This window comes from Crotalus tigris, unplaced genomic scaffold (assembly GCF_016545835.1).
Source record: "Crotalus tigris isolate CLP2741 ecotype Arizona unplaced genomic scaffold, ASM1654583v1 scf7180000018477.2129921, whole genome shotgun sequence".
NCBI classification, from domain to species: domain Eukaryota; kingdom Metazoa; phylum Chordata; class Lepidosauria; order Squamata; family Viperidae; genus Crotalus; species Crotalus tigris.
In genome coordinates, this window is record NW_024097029.1 from 76,771 (window position 1) to 96,641 (window position 19,871).

Genomic DNA, 19,871 nt, shown 5'->3' on the forward strand with positions numbered 1-19,871 from the left:
TTCGGTATGCTTAGGAGGACACTGACCTTTCTAGCCTGCCCTATCTATGTTTCCTGGTAAAACACATGGGAAAATCCCATAGGGGGGAAATTCCACTTCGGGTTAGGGTTAGGTCAACATGAACTCATAGAGCAAAATGGACATCGCCAACAACCTCGGACTGCTTGGGTATGCTTAGCAGGACACTGACTTTTCTAGCCTGCCCTATCTATGTTTCCTGGTAAAACACATGGGAAAATCCCATAGGGGGGAAATTCCACTTAGGGTTAGGGTTAGGTCAACATGAACTCATAGAGCAAAATGGATATCGCCAACAAACTCGGACTGCTTGGGTATGCTTAGCAGGACACTGACTTTTCTAGCCTGCCCTATCTATGTTTCCTGGTAAAACACATGGGAAAATCCCATAGGGGGAAAATTCTACTTACGGTTAGGATTAGGTCAACATGAACCCATAGAGCAAAATGGATATTGCCAACAATCTTGGAGGGATTGGGTATGATTAGGAGGGCACTGACCTTTCAAGCCTGCCCTACCTATTTTTCATGGTAAAACACATGGAAAAATCATATAGGGGAAAAATTCCACTTGGGTTAGGGTTAGGTCAACATGAACTCATAGAGCAAAATGGATAATGCCAACAAACCCGGAGTGCTTGGAAATGCTTAGGAGGACACTGACTTTTCTAGCCTGCCCTATATATGTCTCTTGGTAAAATACATGGGAAAATCCCTTAGGGGGGAAATTCCACTTAGAGTTAGGGTTAGGTCAACATGAACTCATAGAGCAAAATGGACATCACCAACAAACTCGGAGTGCTTTGGTGTCGTTAGGAGGGCACTGAGTTTTCTAGCCTGTCCTATCTATGTTTCCTGGCAAAATACATAGGAAATTCCCATAGGGGGAAAATTCCCCTTAGGGTTCGGGTTAGATCAGAGCTTGGTAATCTGTGGGTCTGGAGCCGCATGCGGCTCTTTGAGCCTTCCCTTGGCTCCCAGCCTCTTCTGCCATTTGCAGAGAAAGACAGAGACAGAGAGAGGCACTTGCGCTTCCCTGCTTCTCTCTCTGTCTCTCTCTCTCTTTTTGTTTCTATGTGTGTATGTGTGTATGTGTGTAAAAGTGTGTACTCACGGTGTTCTCCGAGGAGCTGAAAAGCTTTTTGGGCGGGGCTCCTACCTTTGCTGTGTCTCTGCAGGAAGCAGGAAGGGCAGGAGAGAGGTAGCTAGCTCCGGTATGCTGACTCAGGAATTCTGGGAATTGAAGTCCATGAGTCATAAAAGGGCCAAGGTTGCCTTTCCCTGAGGTTGTTGGAGAACAGCTTTCCAGTTGAGCAGAATATTGGAGAGAGGGAAAGAAGAGGGGGAGAAAGAGAGAGAGAGAGAGAGAGAGAGAGAGAGAGAGAGAGGAAAGAGAGAGAGGAAAGTGAGAGAGGGAGAGGGAGAGAGAGAGAGAGAAACCCTTTTGACATCTAAAATGAAATAACACTGCATATATCCTTTTTTACATTTATGAGATATTTTACTATATCGATATCTTCATTTTAGATATCAAAAGAGTTTTGTGGCTCCCAGTATTTTGTTTTTGGTGGGAAACAGGACCAAGTGGCTCTTTGAGTGTTTTGGATTGCCTACCCCTGGGTTAGGTCAACATGAACTCATAGAGTAAAATAGACATTGCCAAGAAACTCGGAGTGCTTGGGTATGGTTAGGAGGGCACTGACTTTTCTAGCCTGCCTTATCTATGTTTCCTGGTAAAATACATGAGAAAATCCCATAGGGGAAAATTCCACTTAGGGTTAGGGTTAGGTTAACATGAACTCAGCCTTAACAATAAGAGAGAAGACTACTTTAGCCTAGTGCTCCATTTCGCCCAGTCCTCCATCTTCATAGAGGAAAAAAATTGACAAAAATAAACTGGGGAGGTGGGAGCATGATTGAATGAAGGGAACAGAGCCCCAATAATGAAAGGTTTGGTAAATGAGTCCTTTGTGGAGACCTTCACCCACCAAGATGTCCACTTTCTAAGCACACCATTAACATGCTCTGAATTTGAAGTGTACTCGATTGCTATAAAGGTTGAAAATATTTAGTTTCAATGATAGCATCACATTGTTTACCTGAAATATTTTAAGGGAGCTTACAGAGGAAAAAAGAAAGAGGGAAACTTTTTCCAGCAAAGGTCTCCATCAGTCATGAGGAAAAAGGTGAATTGTTTTATAAGCTTCTCTACTAATATGTATTGCGCTTTTCAGGTATCCTTTATTTCACCTGTCATGAACTCCCTGGATTGGGTGGCCTTAGAAAACATATCCATTATATCATTTAGTCATAGCCTTCTATGTATAGTTATGTCATCACTGGTCAATGTAAAAATTATGCTAATATAAGAAGTTAGAACAATATATATATATTTTGCCAAGCTGCTTTATGGGAATCCAAGCCAAGGAAGAAGATAAGAAAAACAAACTGCAAGTGACAAGCTAAACAGAACATGATTATTCAAGATTTTTTAAAAAAAAATTTAAAGTACTGTATACATACCCAGCCCCATATGGCTATTCGTTTTTCATCAATAAAACCCATGTCTATAAACTTTCTGTTTGGAAGAAAAATGCACACAATTAATTAAAGAAACACAGATGTTTTAAAGTACTTTGGGATGCTAGAAAACATGAGAAGGGTTATATGGCAAAAAAATATTTTTAAAATCCTCATAGATATCAGTTTCTTAATCTGGGTCACAGCCTAGTAAAGCCAAAAGTCATTTAGATTTTATCTTAAGCCACAATGTTACATGTACAAGTTTTGCCAAACCTAACTGTAACCTTCTAATCGCTATTTTAGAAGCAATGCAAAAATTCTGCTTCTAATTTTCAACTGCCCTTTCCAACCCAAGTTTAAAAAAGCCAGGATAAATTGTGATTTATACATGTAACTTCACTGACCTTTCATTAACCCTAATCCTTTGGACTTAATTAACTTATAACTAATTATATCTATGTATATATAAAATAAATTCCAAGAAGGGATTTTAAAAAAATATTTTTCTTTTGCCTATGGTATATTTATCAGATCAGGTCTTGGGCATGGCAATCATTAGATGACTACAGAACTTGATACACCTGTTCTCTTTAGTTTCATCTTTTGGGCATCTAGATTTTTGCAGGTTACCTTGATCTGGTAACCTAGCCTATGGGATCTGCTGATGTGCCCAGCTTCAAATATTTAAATGCAATATGCCCTTTAGAAAAATACAGGATTGTTTCTGGTAATGAAAAGGTGGGATAAAAGCTTTAAATAAAATGAATCTGAACCTCCCACAGTATATGTTTGTGTGTGTATACATGCAATCCACTGATTTCATGGTGGTGTCTCATGCAGTCTCCTTATCCTATGTTCAAATCAAAGTTCTACATAAAACTGTGTAGCTCCAAAGGATAGGGAGTATTTTTCTTCTATCTGGCTTTTAGGTCTGAATATGAGAGATCCCTTTTGATAAATATGCCCAACCTTTCCAAGTGGGTCTATATAGTAGATCACTGAAAATCTTTTGGAGACAAGGGAGTTCAGTTTTTATTAGCTCTTTCTGATTTGCTAATTTAATGAACTTATTTTTCTTTTAGCTCTGTTTTGTAAGTTTGCCTTTATTATTCTTCGTCACACGGTCAGTCAGATGTTCAGACTGGATTTGGCATTTTTGTCCACATATTGAGACTTTCCCAAGATTTGAGGTGGGCAGATGTGGATGTGTGATAATGTTAGAGGTATCATCACAGGATGTAAAGCCGTTCCAAGTAAAACTGCTTTTTGCAATTGATTGATGGTGAATTTGTTAATGGTGATGGTGTTCAAGTGATGCTCCAGTTGTTTTGGGATATATTATTATATTTATTATTAGTTGCCTAGATGACAGAACTACTTAGTAATATTTAGCTTTTAGATTGCACTTTCACCTATCTAAAGTACTTTCTATACATTTTCTAGCTGTAATCTTTATCTACAACTTGCAAGATAAATTGAGCATGTTGCAGAATTGGGGGGGGGAACTGAGGCTAAGGAAAAGTCATTTGTCTCAATCTTATTGTGTATCTGTGGGGGAAGCAGAATTTAAACTAAGGAGTTTTTAACAATGAACAGGCATCTTCTACAAAAACAAAAACAAAAAAACCCTTTCCTTGGCTTTCAGTTGAAAGCATTGGTTGGACTCTGAGGTTGGATGCTGGAAATCCAAATTCAGATCTCAGTTTATTAACGGGCAGGTTAATCTGATCCCACCAAGGTCACATTGCAAGGTTTCATGAGGCTATCCCACAAAGAGGTAGGTAGCCTAAGAACACAGAAAGTCAATACTGTCCAAAGGAACGGTAAGCCCATTACTAGAAACGGAAATTAATGAGGAACATCAGGGAATACAGCAACAGAGAAGCAGAAGAGAAAATGATCAAAATATCAAGTAGGTGAAAGATTCTTCCTGTCATTGCTTAGAATAAAATCTCACTTTTGGATGGTGTATTATTAATATTTATTGCAATAAAAACTAAATTAAAAAAATAATGTTTCAATCAACCTTGACATCATGTCATATTATTGGCAACAATGCAGAAGTGTTCTGCCATTGTCTTTTTCATATGAGTCTTATCTGTCTATCTATCCATCCACCTACCTACCTACCTACCTACCTACCTATCTAAAGGGCAGGAGTCACAGCAGAGAAGGATCTTCTCCTCAACCCTGCCAGCTGAAATTTCTTGACTGACAGGATCCTCAGCATGCCTTCTCTGCCAGCACAGGTGGGGCAATAGAGTAAAATAGGAAATTTGCCATCATCTTTTTTTGACAGAAGTGTGCCACCGCACTCTTTCAGTTGTAGCTTCCAAATGCCCTTCAAGGCTAGTCCCATGTAGAGGGCATTACAGCATCCAGACATGAGATGACCAGGGCTTAAATGATTGAATGCAGGGACTCCTGATCCAGGAAATCCTGCAACTGTGCACAAACCAAAGTTGTGCAAAGGCTGCCCTGGCTATGACTGCTACTGTTCTTCAAGCAGAAGTCCCGAGTCCAGGAGAACCCCCCAAGTCATGAACTGGATCTGTCTGGGGTAGTGCCACCCCATCCAGAGCTAAAGGTATCAAAATCCCAGATCCTGAATGCATGTTTTTTGCTGGTAAAAAACCTGTAGGTATAGAAAAATGAAATGTACTTATGAATGAGTACATGTAAAACCAACATAGATCACATCCGTCATCCCAGTATCTTCAGTTTATTAGTTTATGACACTAATTTAAAACTGTTATGGTTACTATAAAACAAATAATTCTGCTATTGCACTGTACCAAAAAAAAAGTAATGATAGCAAGATGGGAATCAAAATGGTAAATTGCCCCATCTACTTCACTACTTCACTCTATGTATTTAAAAAGCAAAGAGGAAATGGAAGCATCAGAAAGGAGAAATGGGGTAAAAGAGATAAGAAATTTGTATAGTCACAGGAACAAGCAAGCAAGATATAGAGGTGAGAAGCTCTTGGTTCTATTCTTACTCCTACTGGCTCATAATTTGTCAAGCCAGAGTAATAATCTTTGCTCAGTTTTAAAAAGGCCCATGCAAAAATTACTTCCATACGTACAAAGCATCAAATTTATACCCTTCCTAATATAGTTAGAGCTGTTTACCTGTTAACCAATGAAAGTGCTGATTTCTGAAACAAATCCAAAAATCCTTCCAAGAATTTCATCAAATCCAGAAGAAAAACTTATATTCATGGGATAGGTCAATAATACTGGGATGTGCAAGGAGAAATAATAAAAATATTTCTGTAGCTTTGTAAAGACTACCACATGAGTTTAATTTAGTTTAAATTTTGCCAAATTCCCAAATCTAAACAGTGTTCTAGCATGACTGTTAGGAATATGTACTGAATTGATAGCAAATAGTAGTTATAATTAATTCATTAGCATATGTTTCCTTAACATCAAACATGATCAGCATGGAATAAATCTCAGCAGCTATCTACATGGAATTACTCTTAGAAAGGCTACAATCTATGCTACACAAAAAACTCTTCCTGTTCTTACCTTACAGCTGAGATTTGATCTTCAACTTCATAAACCCCAAGTTTTCGATACACCGCATGCAACATCTTATCACCTTGGAAAGCTGTTCCTCTGCCATCCACGAGTGCTACCACAATTTCTTCTTTGCTTGCAAGATAGCTTATCCAGCTAACGCTAAAGGTATGCTTCACATTTTGGCTACAAGGCCCTCCATATCTACAGGGAATATGAATGGAATTGAAAAGCCTTCTACTTTAACATCCAAAGATCATAAAATATTTAATAAATAGCATAAGAAAAAAAATGGAATGATAAAGGACTTCCTCATTAGAATTTTGGAATTAGTTTTCAGACACGGAATGACACAGTGGTTAAAGTTTTTGGACTATGATTGAGAAGACTACCCTCAGCCAAAGAAGTTCACTAAGTATCTTTGGACCAACAACCCCCTTTTATTTCCTAAATATCCCACAGAGCTTTATTTGTCAATGACCAAAATAAAGTTTCTGTCTACCAGTCTGTCTGTCTGTCCCCTCTGTCTGTCTGTCTGTCTGTCCACAGAGCTGTTATGGGAAAAATGATACCTTGAGCTCCTGAAGAAACAATGGTGGTGATAGCAAATATTAGCTGAAGGCATTCTTTCCTGCATTACTTTGGGCTATCCTGCTTGAGAAAAGCAGCCTTACATGGAGTTTTTCCTGAAGATGAAGAGGATCTTCTGCACACTCAGCATACATTCTAATCCTGGTGTGCTGTGGTCAGCTTTGCAAAGCACTCTTTTTAAAACTTTAGATTTTAAAAACATCATGTAGTCAAATTCCCCAGTCTCACTTGGTAATCTGGCAACCCTACCTTGGTTTCAGGGGCAGATTTCAAACCCCCTTTATATATAATAACATTGTAATAATCCCTTCTTTTTTGTTTTATCACACTATTGTTGTTTCTGAGCTTGCTTCTGAGGCTGATGTTCCTCCAGGTACTCTTCCTAATCTGTTGAATATCACAATACATGAAGAGTTTATAGTTATAGAAGTAGGAAGATTGGGCGGTAGCCTGTAAGGTTTGGGGCATTTTTTACGGATATATGTAAAAATCTATGTGAGCTATTTTCTAGCTATGATGTCCAATATTTTACAGCAGTAGTATCATATAATGATGTACCAGCTATTGATAACTTTGACAATATATACAAGGTATATAGGGAGGACAATTGAATAAAATGTTACATACACCTGTATAAGAAGAGGATATTTCTTGGATCTATCAAACTTTGGAGGTAGAAGCATCTTGTACCATAAAGCTAGAAGTAAAGGGGGGGGGGAGAAAAGAATGAATGAATGAATGAATTTATAGCATAAGAAATGTCTGTAATATTGGTCCTTTATCTAAGAATTATAACTAGTTATGCAGGTTTAATTTTCTGCTAGGTTATGTCAATGTTTCTAAACCTTTGCCATTTTAAGTTGTGTGGCTTTCAATTCCCAGAATTCCCTAGCTGGCAAGGCAGGCTGGGGAATTCTGGGAGTTGAAGTCTACATATCTTAAAGTTGCCAAGGTTGAGAAACATTGGGTTATGTGATTACTTAATTCAACAGCAAAAATATATATTTTAATTTACGTAATCAGATATGGTGTCATTGTTTGTAGTAGCAAAGTAGCAATTATTATATTAGTATAACAGTTATTGTTTGTAGCATTGGCAAATGATAATAAAAACATTGGGTTTACTTTTATTAAAAAAAAGAGACAGTCCTAAGAAAAAGGAACTGGGAAATTTTACTTCTGAAAATTTACCAACAAACTACATGGACCTATCCATGTAATCCTTAGGAGTCAAGATCGACTTGAAGGACCATAAAAGTTACAGTTAACAACAGTGACCACAAGTGATAAGGAATATACAGTATGTAGCTGTAATCTGATACTATCCTTAAATAATATGCCACTGCAATAATGTGCAAACACAGAGTTTAAACTGTACTGCTTGTGTGTCTTCATAAAAACTACATGGAATATTACTTGGGAGTCATAAAAACTTGGGATGTGCATGTCTGTGCGTGTGTTGAAGGATTCATAAAAATATAATCTACAGGTACTTGCTTCAATCTGAGTTCTTGGCTAATGTATGTAACTTTCTTGGGTCCCTGTTTTTATCTCATGTGATGACCTTCTTTAACAACGGTAATGGAGACTGCCGGAACTGCCACTGTTAAGCAGCACAGTCACATGATGTTGTGCTTTATGACACATCACTTAGTGACAGAAATTCCAGTCCTAATTACCAGTGTTAAGCAAGGACTAGCTCTACTTACAGGGAGTGACCAACACCTCTTCTTAGCCTATTTCTAGGTTGGACAGAAGAAGTCTATGTGAAACTTCTTTTGGCAGATTAAGATCCCACAATAATACTTACGGTTGCAAAGTTTGCATTGTTGATAGCCAAATATACTAAACACCATTGCAGGCCTTTTCTAATATATCATGTATGCCATATTGTATTTTGCATTATACCAGTGGTTCTCAACCTTTTTAATGCCGTGACCTCCAACCAGTCATAAGTCGAGGACTACTTAACCGGTCGTAAGTCGAGGACTACTCAACTGGTGCAGCACCGTTTGCAGAATGGGACTTTTGGCGGGCTCAGCAGGGCAGAGACAGCCTGGACAATTCCTATTGGCTTTTGAAAGCCAATAGAATTAGACTCTATTCAAGAGAGTCTATTCTATTGGCTTTCAAAAGCCAATAGAATAAAAGGGAGTAGCACAGCTAAGGAAAAGGGGAAAAAAATGGCGGACTGCGTTGTTTAGCGACCCCCGTGAAATGGTCGTTTGACCCCAAATGGGGTTCTGACCCACAAGTTGAGAACTACTGCATTATACACTGTGTATGTATGTGTATATATATATATATATATATATATATATATATATATATATATATATATGTCACACCAGGACATATATATAGTATATATATATACATATATACATAGTATATATATATACACAGTAAATCTGTGGTTTGTGATTGACTCCTGAGAACTTCATGGATTTGTCCATGTAATTTTCTTGGCAACTATATAGAATTAGATTTCCATCATTGTGTTCCAGAATTTTTTCTCAACTTGCCAATTTAGCCTACAGATCTCTGATTCCTTTATATTATCTAAGCATTAACAAGGCCTTGTGCTGGTTAACTCTTGAGCCCAGACAAGACCAGCCATGCTGGCTCAGGAATTCTGGGACTTGAAGTCCACGAGTCATAAAAGAGACAAGGTTGCCTACCCTGTCCTAGATAGTCCTTGAATTATGATCACAACTGAGCCCAAAATTTCTGTTGCTAAGCAAGGGCAATTGTTGAGTGAGTTTTGACCCATTTTATGATCTTTCTTGTCATATTTGTTAAGCAAATCAGCGCAGTTGTTAAGTGAATCATTTGGTCATTAAGCAAATCTGGGTTCTCCATTGACATCGGAAGCTGGCTGGGAAGGTTACAAATGGTGATCACATGATCCCGGGCAGTAAAACTGTCATAAATATATGCCTGTTGTCAATTGCCTGCATTTTGATCACATGGGGATGCTGCATCAATCTTAAGTGTGAAAACTAATCATAAGTCACTTTTTTCAGTGCTGTTGTAACTTCAAATGGTCACTAAATAAATGCTTGTAAGTCAAGGACTACATTTATTCACTTTCTCCAGATCAAACTTAAAGATATGCAGCTCATAACATGTCCTTTATTTTATTCTAAGCCAAAGAGCCATAGGAGAATTGCTCCAATTCCTCATCCCTTTGGTTGCACATCTCTGTGCTATGCAGTCTTTGTCTGGGAATAGGCTATTAATGTATAGGATTCCAATAATTAATTTCTTAATACACTGTTGAAAAAAAAACTCTACTGTACTGTTTCTTGATCTAAATTCAGATATCACACCATCAGTTTTTAAATAGCAACTCTTTAGTTCTTGTTCATACAATGAAAAATTAGGTGTGAAAAACAAATGATACTTACTTATGCCATCCACTTCAAGTTTATTAATCTTCTGTATTGGTAAACTGATTTTTTGCAGAGCAGATGCCAAATCTGCATTGTCTTCTAAGACTTTAATTTCTGTATATAAAAAGTTTTGAATTAGAAATACATTTCTCATGGATTCTCTGTTTTTGAACTGTTACACCATTGGATACCAATAAAAGGTTAAATGTCAAGTCTATTCAATTTAAATGAATAAGTGAACTTTCCAAGTTTATAATTATGGAAATACCAAAAGTTTCATGAGGTAACTGAAACAGAGTGGAGATTTTCCTAGAAAAATACAGGAATTGGCGGGGGGAGTCAAGTTTCTTGGAACTGAGGTAGACTTTATTATAGGTGGTAAATTCAATTTATTAAGGTAATCTGGATATAAATCATGTAACATGTGGCTAATTTCATATATACTGTTAAGTGTTTAATTGATTGAAAGAAGTTAATCATGATAAAGTATTTATATCATGATTCTGCTGTATAGCTACTTAACCTAAAAAGCAAACAAACAAATAAATAAATAAATAGCAAAGCTAGTATTATAATAGTTAAAAAATGTTTGTATCTTTTCCAGGTTTATGTGCCTAAAACGTTATGGAAACTGATGATGAATACCAAATAGTTTCTAACCCAAATAGAGTTTTGTCTTTTCCTACTTGCAATGGGAACAATACAAGTCAGCTTTAGATGAAGTGTAAAACCATTTTATCACTCTGGCCCTCAGAATCAATGACCTTTTCCTCGCTTGTGTTTAATTACAGCGCAAACATGCTCTGGCATTATTATTTTTTCACAGTGGCCCATGACAGGGCCTTCCTCTCTTCTCACTCCGCTGAGTCATGCTGAAGCTGATCTTTGCTGTACTAGTTTTGAAGTATGGCTTTTCTCCTTATGCCCACAGCACCTAAGGTTAGCCTCAAGGTCTGTAGAACTGGTTAGGCTTTGACTCCCATTACCTTGGAGGAAAATCAGCCGACTGTCAGTGACGGGGAACAGAAACAACAGACATATATTTTTAAAAATTATTTCAAGATTGATAATGCCAGTCAACTCACACACAGTGTGACTCTGGGTGGTGGGAGGGATATTAGAAGGACTGAAAATAAAGAGAGGGAACATCATGCCCACAGTTTTGCTGCCTCAAGGATGGGTGGAGAGGACTTCGACTCAGAAGCAGAGAAAGTTTCTGTGACAGATAGACAGTATGCTCATAAAAAAAAAAAAGCTAGGTCACACTAGGACATTGGAAGATAAGATATAAAAAGGAGGGAGGCAGAGCTATCCTTTTTTAAATGCAGGACTGGTGACTATTCACTTTTTTTTTTTGCAATATATTCAACAAGATGATCTGATATTAGTTTGGGATATAACAAATATGCATTGGAGATACTGTAGTAGCATGATGCTTCAGGAATCTTTTTGGATCTGAACTATTCTTTAAATTATGCTATGCTGCTATAGCAATCCCTCCCATGCTGCCTTCATTTGCTCCTAAACATAAGTTTGATAAAGTACTCTTTATTTTCTGATTACTATATTATTAAAAATGGGTGGTTTAGGGAAGAAGATCTATGTTTTGGAAATAATTTATGAAAATGTGATGTACAGACAAGCTGAATGAGAGTAATTTTGGAAACACATTTGAACAGAAATGATCAAAAGGATTTCAAGACAAAATCTGCAATTTTTTTTATGTATTGTTTAATCTCTGGGCACATTTATTCGGATGTAAATTCCACTGATTTAATTAGAACATATTCTTACTTAAGTGTGCATAAAGTATATTTAGGCATCTCTTCCAATGATTGTAAATAGATTTATTCCTACAAAAGTGTATACAGAATTTCATTCTTATGCTATCATCAAGCAAAAAAATATGTATCATAAAAGGTACCTTTGTTATATCTGTTATCATATATAGTAGAAATGGGGATGCCTGGGCCTGCAGTAATGATTAGAATAAAAAGAGAATCTCCATTAAACAAAATATCTGAAATGATACTACTGAAAATCATTTCATTGTTTAGCTACTTGCATATTCCCATTTGTTCATCACTCACAGGTTTATTTTTTCACAAGTTTAACATTTTAATTTGAGCAAAATGCAAAGCCCAGTTGGATATTAGAATGACAATAGAGCTATAGAGACCTGAATTCACATTGGAAATAACTTTCTCAATGTTCATCAATTCCCTTTCTTGTTGCAGCTACTTCCTCACATTCTGTACATTTTGTGTAGTCCTGCAATCTTCATGAGTAGATTTGGGAAGATGCATTCAAACTGCAAGATGCACTCAACTGAAGGGGGAAAGCAGAATGTTTGAGCAAATGTATTCTAATTTCGACACGTCTTATTCTTCTAATAAATTTAGCCTGGCCCAGATTAACAATAGAAGAGAAGGTACTATACTGTATTATTGTAGATAGGATCATCTAGCTATTTTGCACCAGCTTGTTGTCCAAGTATTTAGCTTTGTCTATAGCTTAAATGTTTCTTCCTTCCAGATCAGAAGCCAAAAATCTTTGCCTTTTCTTCATATTCATGTGTTTTCAGCACAAAAGGACACAATAAGAAAATGATGTATTATGCACCACAGCACACATGCAAATACTGGTATATAAGTCGTGTGGGGTCTCATGATACACATTTGGCTAAATCCCCTGATATTTCCATCTTTCTGCTTTCTTCTCCAGTCCAGCTACCACATCTTTCTCATTTTCTCTCTCCCTCTCATTCTCTTTTTCTCTCTCTTTAGTATGCTGCCAAAAAAGAAAAAAATAATAATCTGAGAATATGCTGGTGAAAATTATTCAATCTCTCATCATTTCACAGGTTACTAAAATGTGCTCTACTTGAGGCTGCTTTAGAATGGATTGTGGGATTGCAGGATTCAACCCACAAATGTCTGCTTTTATATTATAGAGCAGAGGTCCCCAACCTTTTGGGCATCAGGGACCGGTTCAATGGAGAGAGTTTTTTCTACAGACCGGAGGGGGCGTGGTTTCGTGTGCTTCCTGCATCCCATGGATGGGGGCTTCGCTTGTTTGTATGGACCAGTTTCTGGCATGCCGCTGAGTGGTGTTGGTCCATGGACTGGGGTTGGGGACCCCTATTATAGTGTAGAGAACAATATCCAGTTTGGATTCCACAGGTACAAAAACATCTCTGATCATACTGCATGGCAGTAAGATGCAGTAAAACCTGGAAAGTGATGTCCTTTTGCCACTTTTATTGCCATGGTTTATTTAGGCTTTAAACTGGGTTTATACCCATGTTCATATACATTATTTTTTTTCTGTCACTGATGCTTTACTATTGCTTCATTCTTAAAGTTCCTCCATGAATCATGAAGCACCAAGGATTGGTGCACAGAGAGGGGCCAATTAGAAAAAAAAATATCTCCTTTTGAAAGCTTTGTGGAACTGCTTATCTAGTAGCTAAGAAATTTCTGCAAGAGTTATCTGGAAATCCATGTCTCAAGATTCTTGGGGCAGACATTCTAATTAATCTTCTCTCCCTGCTAAGATTAGCAATGGTGGCAAGTTTTAGGGTGATCAAACAGTAAACTGTCTATGACAAAAATCTCACAGAAATGTCTTCCATATTCAATTCACAGATTAATTACTTCAAAGTCCAATATATGTGGGTTTGTATGAATCAGGAAATGTCTCGAGACAAGGCCATTAAATACTGAACCACTCCTGACTTGGCCTGTAATTCATGGAGATTGGAATTCCTCAACAACAAACACCTGGGAGCCTCAGTCTACATTTTGGACAGTACTTGAAATACACAAGGAGCAGAGTATCCTGTTCACCTTCAAGGTTATCTTCAATAAAGAGGTCTTGTAACAGAGAGAGCTAGCATTTTAATTGAAGCTAAAGACCAAAGCTTCCAGCAATTTTGCATTAAGACTCCCAGGTCAAGGGGTTAGGTTAGGGACAGAAATGAGGATTGGCATCAAAATGCCCATCTCTTTTTTCCCCTGCAACATCCACCTCAAACTCTCCCATCATATCTCTTTTCCCATCATTATGTAAATCTTTCTCAAGCCTCTTTTGCCCAATAATTTCCACTGCCCTTTTTCAGTTCTGTCCTCTCTCGAGCCTCTATATTCCACCATTCTATGTGATTACCTGGTCACTCTAACCAGACACATACATTCACATCATCAACTCAAACAATTCCTTTTTCTTATTAGCATTGAGAAATTTACTTCTATGTGTATGGGCATTTCTCCCTCCCTCCCTCCCTCCCTCCCTCCCTCCCCCCCCCTCTCTCTCTCTCTCTCTCTCTGTGTGTGTGTGTGCACGCGTGTGTCAGCAGTGCTGCTGAGAATAAACTAAGCTTTGCATATCATACAGTTCTCTTCTCTCTCCCAGATGAAAAGGTACCTAGCTAAATGGGTAAATGGGTTACATAACTTGGGCACAGAATTAACCACGCACAACATAATCTGGATAAGTTGTCTTAACTCATTTCTCAAGGTGAACACAGTCCCTGTGTGACACAGCCTTGGCACAGATGGATGATGTAACTGATTATTTTTTGCTATATAATGATATAGTCATTATTTGCAATGCTTGTACACCTTGTACAAAGTATAAATATATGAGAAAAACTGTAGAGCAACTATTTTCTCCCTAATATGATCTGAGGAAAATGTGCATTGCTATCCGAATGTCAGTTTCATTCATCCATACCAGTCAATATGTATACACCCAGATTTCCCTCTTTAAATGTAATTGGCATTCTATTTTATAATTTATTTTATTTTTACTTTGGTTTGGATTTTAAATACACTAACAAACAAAGAAACCCGTCTCCCCAGCTAATACTTTCAACCTGGAAGCGAATTAAATGGTGTCTCTGACACTAATTGGATGGGAGCAAATAAACTACTTCTTTAAGTTTATTTATTTTAGGAAACTATCTAAGCCACAGCATTGGTCTGACAGAGCCTTTCTCAATTCCATAAACTCAGAGCCCAATTGCAGAACCCTTGCACAGAGCAAAAAATGTTGTAGGATCAATTTTAGGAATTCAAGTTCCAGAGCAGTGGAGAAAAGCTCCTGGCTGAAACTATGGATAGAAGCTGCCTCTCGTTCTCATTCTCATGATTTGATGGTTTATTTATTTATTTATTTATTTTTAATATTTATATGCCGCCCAATCCCGAAGGACTCAGGGCGGCGTACAAAGTTAAAAAACAGTCAAAAAACAATAAAATAATAAAATAATACAATCATACTGCGATCATACTGCGAGTCCGGTCATATCCCGGCCCCCCGGGGACATCAGCCCCAGGCCTGCCGGAACAGGAGGGTTTTAACAGCCTTCTTAAAGGCCGGCAGGGTGGGAGTAGTTCGAACCTCGGGGGGAAGTTGGTTCCACCAGGTCGGAGCCACCACGGAAAAGGCCCTTCCCCGAGGGCCCGCCAGCCGACATTGTCTGGCCGACGGGACCTGAAGGAGGCCCAATCTATGGGACCTCACCGGTCTCTGGGAGCTATGCGGCAGAATGCGGTCCTGTAAGTAACCTGGCCCTATGCCATGAAGGGCTTTAAAGGTGATAACCAACACCTTGAATTGCGTCCGGAGACCCACAGGAAGCCAGTGCAGCTCGCGGAGGATAGGTGACACGTGGGCGTACCTTGGCGCGCCCACAATCGCTCTCGCGGCTGCGTTCTGAACCAACTGCAGCCTCCGAACGCTCTTCAAGGGTAGCCCCATGTAGAGCGCATTGCAGTAATCCAGTCTTGAGGTGACAACGGCATGAGTGACTGTGAGTAAAGCCTCTCGGTCCAAATAAGGCCGCAACTGGTGCACTAGGCGAACCTGTGCAAAGGTCCCCCTGGCCACAGCTGATAGATGTTGTTCCAGATTTAGCTGTGAGTCTAGGAGGACACCCAAGTTGCGTGCCTGCACTGAGGGAGGTAAATTTGCCCCCCCCAGGACTAAAGATGGACCATCCAGTTGGCCTTTGGGAGGCAGGACCCAGAGCCACTCGGTCTTGTCAGGGTTGAGTCTAAGCCTGTTCACCCCCATCCAGACCCTCACATCTTCCAGGCACCGGCACATCACGTCGACCGCTTCACTGAAAGGGCACGGGGTGGAGATATATAATTGGGTATCATCTGCATACTGATGATACCTCACCCCGTGTCGCCGAATGATCTCACCCAGCGGTTTCATGTAGATGTTGAAAAGGAGGGGGGACAGGACCGAGCCCTGAGGCACCCCATAATCGAGGCGCCTAGGGGTCGATCTCTGTCCGCCCGCCAACACCGACTGCGACCTGTCAGAGAGGTAGGAGGAGACCACCGCAATACAGTGCCACCCACCCCCACCTCTCCGAGACGACGCAGAAGGATACCATGGTCGATGGTATCGAAAGCCGCTGAGAGGTCAAGAAGCACCAGGATAGAGGAATGACCCCTATCCCGGGCTCGCCAGAGGTCATCGGTCAGTGCGACCAAAGCAGTCTCAGTGCTGTAGCCGGGCCTGAAACCAGATTGAAAAGGGTCCAGGTAATTGGTTTCATCCAAGGATCGCAAGAGTTGAGATGCCACCACCTTCTCTACAACCTTCCCCACAAAGGGGAGGTTGGAGACGGGACGAAAGTTCTTCAAAACAGCTGGGTCCAGGGAAGGCTTCTTGAGGAGGGGCCTCACCACCGCTTCCTTTAAAGGTTGCGGGAAAGACCCCTCCATCAAGGAAGCATTGATTATCGCCTGGAGCCAGCCTCGTGTCACCTCCCTACTGGCCGAAACCAGCCAGGAGGGGCACGGGTCCAATAAACAGGTGGCGGCATTCATTGCCCTCACGGCCTTGTCCACTTCATCAGGGGTCACAGGCTCAAACTCGCTCCAGATAATATGACTAAGACCAGCCCCTGGCAACTCGGCTGGCACTGCCCAGTCAGAGTCCAGGTCCCTCTGAATCTGAGCGATTTTGTCCGAAAGAAACTGAGCAAACTCCTCAGCTCTCCCCTGCAAGGGTTCCTCCGCCTCCTCCACTTTAAGAAGGGAGCGGGTCACCCTAAACAAGGCGGCTGGGCGAGATTCTGCGGACGCAATAAGTGCGGAAAAGTGAACACGCTTTGCCGCTCTTATCGCCACTAAATAAGTCCTAAGATAGGCTCTTAATAGTGATCGGTCAGATTCAGAGTTACTGGCCCTCCAACGTCGCTCTAGACGTCTCTTGTGGCGCTTCATCTCCCGGAGCTCCTCAGTAAACCAAGGCGCCCTCCGGGGACCACCACCACAGAGAGGTCGCAAAGGCGCAATTCGATCCAGGGCCCCGGACGCCGCCTCATTCCAGGCCGCAACCAGGGACCCGACGAGTTGTGGACAAGGGAGTCAGGTATTTCCCCAAGCTCCTCCTGGAACCGATCTGGGTCCATTAGGCGCCTGGGGCGGAACCACCTAGTCGGCTCCCTCTCCCTGCGATGGGGGAGTGATGCTCTGAAGTCCAGCCTCAATAGGAAATGATCTGTCCATGACAAGGGCGAGATCTCTATTCCCCTTAATTCCAGATCATGTCTCCATTGCCCCGAGAGAAACACAAGGTCGAGTGTGTGACCACCCCTATGGGTCGGATCCTGAATTACCTGGGTCAGGTCCATGGTTGCCATGGAAGCCATGAACTCCTGCGCCGCCTCTGAGCGATCGCCGAGTGATGGTAGGTTAAAGTCCCCCAGTACTATAAGTCTGGGGAACTCCACCGCCAACCCGGCTACTGACTCCAGCAACGCAGGCAGGGCTGTTGCAACGCAGCTGGGAGGTAGGTACGTCAGCAACAAGCCCAACTGAACCCGTGAACCCAACTTCAATAGGAGGGACTCACACCCAACAACCTCCGGGGCAGGAATCCCACGAGGACTCAAGGACTTCCGAGCGATGACTGCCACTCCCCCACCCCTGCCCTGATGTCGAGGCTGATGAAGCACCACAAACCCGTCCGGGCACATCTCCGAGAGGGAGACACCCCCCTCAGGGCCCAGCCAGGTTTCGGTTATACATGCCAGGTCCGCCCCGCTGTCCAATATTAAATCACGGACAAGGGGGGCTTTGCTGACAACGGACCTGGCATTAAGCAACAGCAGCCTACAATTAGGGCCCTGTACTCCCCTGTCACCAGTACTACAGGATGAGCCTTTTGAGGGGCCGGAACAAGGAATCGCTCTAACATAGCGGGTCCTTGTTCCCCGAAGATGGCCTGCCCCTCGGCTCCCGCCATATCTGCCCATCCCAGTCATGACCGGGATGCTCCGACCTTCTCCCCTCCCCGGAGTACCCCCACCCTCACCAGCCTTCTCCCTTCCTGACCGGACTCGCTTTCCATACAAACCAAGCCCAAGGGTAAGTCCTGCCCCCCCTACTTTTGCTATTGCACTCAGCAGAGGGGGTACCAGGCTCCACCCCCGACTCCACCATTCTCATACCCCAAACACTCAATACACATTCACACTCAATTAATATACATAAAAATAAAAGTATTCACATTCATACGCCCTAAATACAATAATAAAATTTACACATAACAGGGCCACCATTCATCTACATACATACTCACACCCATAACAAACAGACGTTCTCTAAAAATGGTATTGCCCCTCTGTGTCCCAGGCTAGTCCAGTGTGGCCGGCTAGGTGATCATTAGGTACTTGTTTTGGAGCAGACCGTACTTGGCCTTATGCTCCTCAAAGACCTAGGTCATGAGATTGTGGTTTCACAATCTCATGGCATAAGCCAGTTTCCTACATTCCAAAACTTGTCCATATCATGCTAAAGCCAACTCATTCATGTAATCAATAGGTGTGATCTTAATTTGTGTTAAAGTTTGTTTCAAAGCATGAAAGATAATGCTGCAAGATCATGCTTTGCCATTTCATAACTAGAAAGTGACATAATTTATAACCCTTAAATGCATTATCCTAAATTTCCAAATGATTAGACTATACATTAAATTACCTTTATTTTATTTTATAAAAGAAATATGTATGTATGTGTGTGTGTATGTATATATGTGTATATATGTACGTACGATTACTATTCTACCCACCAGACCTAATCCAGAGAGGAAATCCAACTCTAAATTCAGGATTCCAAATAATAAAACCATCTATCAGGAAGAGGGAAATTATTCACCGGCAACAAGCCAATTGTAAACAATCCCCACCCACACCACCCCTAGCAACTGTAACATCTGGATGGTACTTTCTGTACTCACATGTATAAGTTAAGCATCATGATATTCACTGGGGCTTACTCCCAGATAAGTGTACCTAATATTGTACACATTCATTTACTGCTATTAAATTGCTCTGAAGTAGGAATAATCAATTGTGGCTTGAATTAACTGTTAGGATTTTATTTACCCGCAAATTTGACATACCATAACATATTAGTGCATAATAGTTGGCGTTATCACTGAATCTTGCTGCATAATACTGGCATCTTTCTTTTCGTAAATTGCAAGTAATGCACTGCTTTGTTGTAGGATTTCTTCCAATATTAATTCTGTAAAAGAGGCAGATTTAGAGAAAAAAAATCAATTTACATCTAGAACAGAGTTCCCCAATCCTTCTGACTTTGTGGATCAACGCAGGGGCAGGGGGAGACTGGATGGTTCTGTGTGAGAGGCAGGCAAGCAGTATGTGTTCATGTGCCGGCAGCTCTATTTGCATGAGCAGCAAGCATGTGTGCCTGCTGCTCATGCAAATGGAGCACGCATGCATATGCTTGCCTGCTGCTCACGGAAGGGGAAAGGTATATCTGCGTGCT

The 19,871-nt window shown here is 40.7% G+C and overlaps 1 protein-coding gene across 1 annotated transcript in view; it reads right to left on the reverse strand.

Moving 5' to 3' along the window:
• Window positions 1-2,540: 2,540 nt before the first annotated feature.
• The window catches only part of LOC120312288 (fibroblast activation protein alpha), a gene marked incomplete at its 3' end in the record, with an annotated part of 48,670 nt that continues 31,339 nt past the window's right edge, over window positions 2,541-19,871 (reverse strand). Inside the window, exons 17-22 of the mRNA XM_039352799.1 lie at window positions 19,483-19,607; window positions 11,978-12,025; window positions 10,069-10,167; window positions 7,286-7,355; window positions 6,077-6,271; window positions 2,541-2,595 (exon numbers count right to left, since the gene is read on the reverse strand). Coding sequence (XP_039208733.1) covers window positions 2,541-2,595; window positions 6,077-6,271; window positions 7,286-7,355; window positions 10,069-10,167; window positions 11,978-12,025; window positions 19,483-19,607 — 592 coding nt within the window. The remainder of the gene's footprint in view (window positions 2,596-6,076; window positions 6,272-7,285; window positions 7,356-10,068; window positions 10,168-11,977; window positions 12,026-19,482; window positions 19,608-19,871) is intronic.